Source organism: Cynara cardunculus (assembly GCF_001531365.2).
Source record: "Cynara cardunculus var. scolymus isolate 2C chromosome LG 3, CcrdV1, whole genome shotgun sequence".
Taxonomy (NCBI): Eukaryota; Viridiplantae; Streptophyta; class Magnoliopsida; order Asterales; family Asteraceae; genus Cynara; species Cynara cardunculus.
The window spans coordinates 34,949,378-34,957,242 of record NC_037530.1 but is presented as its reverse complement, the minus strand read 5'-3'; the positions used below and the strand labels follow the sequence as shown (position 1 = coordinate 34,957,242).

The following is a 7,865-nucleotide window of genomic DNA, read 5'->3' as shown; positions in this document are numbered from 1 at the left end:
TATATATATATATATATATATATATATATATACAGAGAGAGAGACTTGGAATCATGTGAGACAAGTCTGTTTTCATAAGACACGTGAGACAAGTTTTTTACACTTGCAACTTCACAGCAAAACGCTGTGAAGGTAACATTCATAGTATTTTTGCTCTGAAGGTTTCGCTTTTTTACCTTCACAGCGGTTTGCTGTGAAGTTTCAAATGTAAATCAAACAAGAACACCTCCATTTTACGAGAATGTGAGAACTCCCATATCACATGTGATAATATGCAAGAGGGGACCCTGTAATGTGCGGACAACGTGTTATACGACTTAGTCGCGCCAAAGGTCGTTTGCATCTATGATTTAGCATCACATGTGATGGTCTTGATGGATTATAATATCATATCAACAACATTCTTATCGCATGTGATAATACATGCGATGGGGTTAGTGGTGTAAGGGCGACTTGGCCCGCAACCAAGATTACTTCGAAAATCGTCCGCGTCTCTCATTTAGTATCACATGTGTATCATATCTGATGGAATAATAGTACAAATGTGATTATCCATAGTAAAAGAGTGTTCTCACATTCTCGTAAAGTGAAGTTGTTGTCGTTTGAACTCTTCCCATATATAGGGGTGAGTTCAATTGTTAACCCAATTTATGGTATTAACTTTGTAAACTCATCACAACCATTTATTTTGTGAATCAATGGATGACAATTATGATGACAGTTTTGTAATAACTAATAATATAGTACATTATCATCTAAAATGAACATACATGAACAATGGTATAATTGGAAAAAATTCATAAATTTGTAATTGTCCATTAATGACATTAATGTTCATATGAAAATTAATCTATCGTCATTAATAAAAAAAAAATTCATCATTATGGACATTAATATACACATGGACATCCTCTATGAACAATGTGATTATGTTCATTAATATTTGAACAATGTTCACAAAGTTTCACTTGACTATTACATCTTTTCATATATTAATAAACAATGAACGTTGTACGCTTAAGAAAATATATTCACCAATGATTTCGCGATATTTTCATCCATACCGTTCATATCACCGAAAACGAATTAACAATACGCTTCAAAAATGTTTACTTGTGATTTATTCACTCAGATTAACAATTTACTCATTGTGTATATTAATATTCACAATTAACAAAAGAACCTAGTGCACGCTCGCTCGCGCTCTCTCTCTCTCTCTCTCTCTCTCTCTCTATATATATATATATATATCAACTCTAGGCAGACACTTTTTATACAAGTTGTTTTTTTTTTGGGTAAAATGCACAAAATAACAATCTACTTTCATAAATTTCTTTATTATAGCATTGTAATTTCAGTTTTTCTTATTATAACAATGTACTTTCAAACTATTTTTTATTAGGACATTGTACTTTGAAAAATTTACCCATTATAGCATTGAGTAACCTTTTGATTTAAATTTACCCATTATACTAGGTTTCCATGCCACCTCATTGTCCACGTAGGTTGTCCACATGTACTATAGTGATGTGACTTTTTTACTAAATCATTGTACTTTCAAAATTATTTTATTATAGCATCTACTATTTCTTATTAAACATTGTATTTTTAATTTTAATATTTAAATATTTTACATGTTATTTTTTAAATATGTTAGAAAAAATTAAATTATTCATTAATATACCAATATCAGTAAAATTAGTAGAACACAACTTATCTTACTGACATTTTTAAAAAAATGTGTTTTTTTGAAAAAAAAAAAAAAAAATTGTTTCTTTTTTACCAAAAAATATTATCTTTTAAAGAATATATTATATTTTTTCAAAAACTTTTACTTGCCGTATAAATATATTAAATTAATTAGATTTTTTTGAATTATTTATTAATATAACAATATTAAAAAATTGTAGATCACAATTTATTTCGTTAACATTTTAAAGAAACCTTTAAAAGATATGTTTATTTGAACAACATAAAATAAGAAATGTTACATTTTTACAAACAAAATATATCTCGAAAATAATGTTTCATATTTATTTAAGAAATATTTTACTCTAGAATATTTAATTTGCATGCAACTTTAAAAAAAGAGTCAAAAAAATTAAATGTTTTTTTAGATCATAGCAATGAATAATGAAAATCACTAATAATTTGAAATAAGTTTTTATTTTTATTTTAGTTAAGTTATCAGATGTGTCATCCACATCACCTTATTAAAGCCACATAAGCAAAAAAGTCAAAGGGTTAACCGGTTTAAAAGGTAACAGGTTACCCATTGCTATTATAGGTAGATTTTGAAAGTACGATGTCTTAATAAAAATAATTTGAAAGTACATTATTGTAATAAGAAAAAACAAAAGTAGAATGTTATAATAAGAAAATTTATAAAAGTAGGTTGCTATTTCATGCATTTAACCCTTAATTTTATTTTTTTTATTTTCAATCCAAAACCAAGGTTTAGAAAAAACACTTACACGGCCCATGGCCTCCTTAAGACTTTGCTTTTCCGCCAAAAGGCCCAACTTCTTGCTTCTAAATCCAATGAATATGCAATTAATTGGGCCAAATATCACACATAGCAACAGGCCTGGATCCCGGCCCCGACTCGTTTCAAGCGTTTGGGTAGTACTAGATTACGAGTCGATGAGCGTTTTGACCTAAAAATCATGTTCGAGCACATTTTTTGTTCAAGACTAGTTACATCATGGTCCGGCTAAAAGAACGATTACGTTCAAAAATCAAAACATTTGGTCACCAGACTTGGGTACCCAACCTTATTATTTGTTTTATTATGTTATTAATAGTTATACATCATACCATAAAATTATTAAGATTTTCCTTTTGATAAAGCTAGTAACAACAATGATTGCGTCTTAAAGAAAATAAATCTACTTTGAGTTCCGTTTTAGTGGTTAACTACTTTACACACGTCATTTAATTAATTTACTCAAAAAAGAAAGTTTATCTAAGTTCGAGAATTTTAAAAAAATATTAGATTGCGTATTTAAAAGTGAAAAAAAAACAAAAAATATATACAATTTAAGAGATCAAAATATATTTCGCATTAAAAAAGAGGAGATTAATATGCTTATTCAGTGATTTCGATGTACAAAAATACTTGAATATTTATCGAATAAAAAACTTTAGAACCTTATACTTGTAGTTACTCTATTTATCACAATGACACCAAGTCGTCCATAAGATTTGTCAAAAATCTGGTCGTCCCTCATGGTGCGTTTGGCATGCAGACTGGGTGGGACAGGACGAGACAAAAAATAAATAGTTCCATTTTTGGTGTGCCATGAGACAAAAATGAAATGAGACAACATGAGACAAAAGTAAGATTGAGTGGGACTACTCTTGAGTTTTTTTTAATAACCCAAAAAGGTAGAACATAGGACCTAAATTTGAGCTTACAATATTGCCCTTATTATTTGATATCAAAATACAAACCTAATTTAATTGCATCATTTTTCTTCTCTTCCAGAGCCTCCATTGTCGATTCCAGCCTCCATTCTTGAAATGTTAAACTTTTGATAAAATTATTTACAATTGTTGTGTTTAAACTTTTTAAATTATGTGCGTATTTAAAATTTGTGGTATGACAAATGTTATTTACATGTGGTATTGGAATGTTAAAAAAAATATTGATATCATAGATTAAATAATTTAAATATATATTTGGTTGATTTGTTGTCATTTACAATCATTATATGATATAAAAATAACATTGAACAACATTTAGGGGTAATACGGTCATTTTAACAGTTTCGTCCTGTCTTGTCCTAGTCGTACCAAACATAGGACAAACAATTAGTCTTGTCATGTCTTGTCCCGTCTCAGTTCTATTCTATTTGTACCAGATACTACCTTACATTTGGAAAGTTGTTACAAATTTGGTCAACATTGTTAAATAACTTCCATTAAACCTCTCATGTTTTGTTCCAATACTGTTCAATTTTGCCTTTTATTCATGTCCAGTTCTATCATGTCCAGTCCAATGATATTTGACTACTCAATGTTACCAAAGCGCACATTTTTTTTTGCCAAGGAAGGAAGTTGGGGGTGTAAATGTTGTATTCAAGAGAAGATAGAGGGGGAAGAATGTAAATGAAGAAAAATAAAAAGTAGCATATAATTCGAAAAGCCCATCTTCCTCCACCTTCTTCTCCATAACCATCAGAACCAGAGGATAAGGTTTCCTCCATTTCTTCCACCATGTTATCTTTAACTGTAAATTCCCCCAAGCCTACCTCTAATTTCCTCAATTCCTCCTTTCTCTCCTCCCCAATTCCTTTGCCTTCCCACCATATCAACAGACCCACCAAATTCCTACCAAAATCTATCTCAGCCACCATTATCCCCTCCTCAAATCCAACGCCGCAGCAAAAACTCTACCAGCCCTTCCGTCCACCACCATCCCAATCCCCAATTCCACCTCAATTTCGTAACCTCGACACAGCAGGCCGCCTTGATGTTCTTACCAATCGTCTAGGTCAGTGGTATGAGTACGCCCCTCTCATCCCTACTCTCATTCGGGAAGGATTTGCTCCACCCACCATAGAAGAACTAACTGGCATCACTGGTGTTGACCAGAATCGACTCGTTGTAGCTGCTCAGGTTCGTGATACATTGGTTCAATCGGGTGTTGAGGCGGAAACCCTCGAGTTTTTCGACAAGGGTGGTGCAGAATTGTTATATGAGATCAGGTTGTTGAGTATTAACCAGCGTGCAGCGGCAGCCAGGTACATGCTTGAAAATAAGTTTGAACCGAGCGATGCGCAGGAACTTGCTAGGTCAATCAAGGATTTCCCTCGTCGACGCGGCGATCGTGGGTGGGATTGCTTTGATTACACGATTCCAGCGGATTGTTTGGCATTTATGTACTATAGACAGGCGCTCGAAAACCGGGAATCAGAATTGCGGACGTCCGCATTGGAAAAGGCATTGGCCGTGGCTGTTTCTGAGCGAGCAAGAGAGTGGGTGACAAAGGAATTGGATGGAAATGACGAGACTGCAGAAGGGGAGGGAAGAGGTGGAGGTGTTGTTGATGGGGTGAAAGTTCCGGTGGTGAGGTTGCATCTTGGGGAGATTGCGGAGGCCACGGTGGTGGCCGTTTTACCGGTTTGTGGGGCGGAGGAGAGGGAGAAGGGGGTGGAAGCAGCACCTTGGGAAAGTAGGTGTAAAGGGGATTTTGGTATAGTGGAGGCAGAGAAAGATTGGAGGAGATGGGTGGTGTTGCCTGCGTGGGAGCCGGTGGTACGGATGAAAAGAGGCGGAGTAGTGGTGGCATTTGCTGATGCAAGAGCTTTGCCATGGAGGGTGAACAGGTGGTATAAGGAAGAAGCTATCTTGGTGGTGGCTGATAGAGGTAGCAAAGAGGTGGTGGCTGATGATGGGTTCTATTTAGTAGTGAGTGAAGATGAGTTGAAGGTGGAAAGAGGATTGGCATTGAAAGAGAAGGGTGTTAAAGAAAGTCTAGGAAATGTGGTTATAGTTGTTAGGCCACCAAGAGATGATAATGAGAATGAGTTGGCTGATGAGGATTGGGAATGAAACAGCAAGGAAAGGAATTGATGATTTTGAAGTGGTTGGATTGTTGTCATCCCCTTGAGGTTAGTGAGTGAAATATACACCTCTGTTGTACAACTGAGTCATGTTGTATGGTCTTATTTTTCTGTAATATGAATAGCTGAAAAGTGGAAAGTGATTAGCAATAAAAGCTTTTTTTGATCAGCTCTAAATTAAGCTGTATATGAATGAGTGATGATAGATAAAGGCCAAATCTTTTGGTTGAGTTGATGTTGTCCTCCTGTCTAAAATTTGGTACCAAGAAGACACCATTCTCATCTTAAGAAGGAAAGGAGGTGTGATGAAGAGTGATCTTTTGAGCTTATAGATCAAGGATACATATGGGAGAACTGCCTACAAGATCTATTATGAATAGGAATTCATACTTCTATTGTGTTGTTTCTTTTTTGCAATTGGATTTCATCTGTGTGTTGATGATATCTATATATATTAAAAGAGAAACCAAATAGTTATACATAGGAGAAACCAAGTAGAATGGATTGAGACTATGAGATTTGAGTATTCTTTAAATCTTGAAATATGGTTAAGCTTGTCTATCACATGTTGATGGGAAGAAAGATAGCAGAATGAAGTGTTTCATTTGCAATTGTTATTATGAGATTTGAATATTTTTCTTAAATTTTGAAATGTGGTTAAGTTTGTTTATCTCATATAAAAAATGATTTTAAAATATTGAGAGTGATATATTTTAAAATCTTGCATTCTAGATGGTTTTTGGTAATTCCGCATTGATGAAAAATAGATACTTTGATAGAGTGATATAAGTATATATAAAAATAAGCATGTGATGCTTTCGAAAATTAAAAGAGCAATATAACTATATAAGCCATTTTTTGGCCTCTAACTAGTTTTTATTATTATTATAATGGAACAACTTTGAGGTGACATTATAAAATTTGAGTATTTCAAAATCTTGAATTTGATTTTATTTTGGTTATTCCACATAGGTCGTAAGATGATAAATTAGAGAATAGATATGTGTATATCAGGTTATATTTTTGCAACAAGATTTATCTATATAAAAGTTAAGGAGAAAATGAAATTATTAAAAGAACAATCAATGATGATGAGATGATTTCATGGATTTGAGTAATTTTCTAAATCTTGAATTTTGGTTTGGTTGGTTATCTCGCACATCTGATGAGACGATGACTCGTTGGAAAGAGTTTGATATACAAAGGGAGGAGAAATATATTTCTGTCAACTCACATGGATGACTCATTTTGGCCACAAAAAAAATTGTGAAACAAGTATTTATATAAAATATTAATTAAAAAACAAAATCATCCATCAATATATATACTAAAAAAACAACAATTGATGATTAGGTGGCTTCATATCAATTTTAACATTGGTTCTTATTAGTTTATATTTGACACATAAATGATCAGACCACTTAACTTAGTTCAATATTTTTTCTTAAAATAAATTATCGTCATCGTGCAACGCATGGTGTACAACACTAGTTATATGTTACATACGAGTCCATTTGCTTTGTGGGATTTGATGAGATTTGGAATTGGATTCCATTTTAATCTTGCATTTGATTTAAAGAAAAGTCTGAATTTGGAATCCACAAACATTGGATTTAGAAATCCCATGGGGTAGTTGGTATTTTACGAGATTTCATATGATTTATCTATACCTAATGTTTTAAAGGTTAAGTTAATTTATCGTTCTTGTGGTTTGTCAAACATTCCTATGGTTGAGAAATTGTGGTTTTTCGTCTATATGATTTGTAATTCATTGTTATCTTCGTTCTTATGAGTTATAATTTATTGTTATTTCGGTCCCCGTGGTTTACCATTCTTCATTTTTTAGTCTCTTATACTTAAATGTAGGAATTTAGTCCAGAGAAAAAAAATAAGAATAAATTATAAATCACAAGAACGAAAATTGTAATTTCTAAACCATAGGATGAAAATGAAAATTATCAACAAACCATAGGGACTAAAATTGTAATTTGCTCTGTTTTAAAATATGTTAAGTTTAACTAACTCCCATTGGGCTTTTATACTTCTGGGCTTGGGCTTCAACCAATGGGCTTATCCAAACACTTTAAGTTTAACTAACTCCCATTGGGCTCAAATGAAGTCCAATCCATTAATTCTTAAGTTCGCATGCAGCCTTAAAATACTTGTCACACACACTCACACAGCAACAAATACAATTTTAAACCTCTTTTGCCCAAATGAATTACGATCCAATTCAATATACCAACCGATTACATGGTCGAAAAGGTGAAATAATATGATTCGTAGTTCTGTAGCGTA

The 7,865-nt window shown here is 32.9% G+C and overlaps 1 protein-coding gene across 1 annotated transcript; it reads left to right on the top strand.

The window, feature by feature from the left end:
- Positions 1–4,168: 4,168 nt before the first annotated feature.
- LOC112509451 (rubisco accumulation factor 1.1, chloroplastic-like) lies at positions 4,169–5,754 on the top strand. The gene has a single exon (XM_025114418.1). It carries the CDS (start codon positions 4,219–4,221, stop codon positions 5,554–5,556), a length of 1,338 nt encoding a protein of 445 aa, XP_024970186.1. The 5' UTR covers positions 4,169–4,218; the 3' UTR covers positions 5,557–5,754.
- The last annotated feature ends 2,111 nt before the right edge of the window (positions 5,755–7,865 follow it).

Coding starts and splice junctions, on each gene's coding strand:
- LOC112509451 (XM_025114418.1), top strand. CDS start 4,219: ATGTTATCTTTAACTGTAAATTCCCCCAAGCCTACCTCTAATTTCCTC.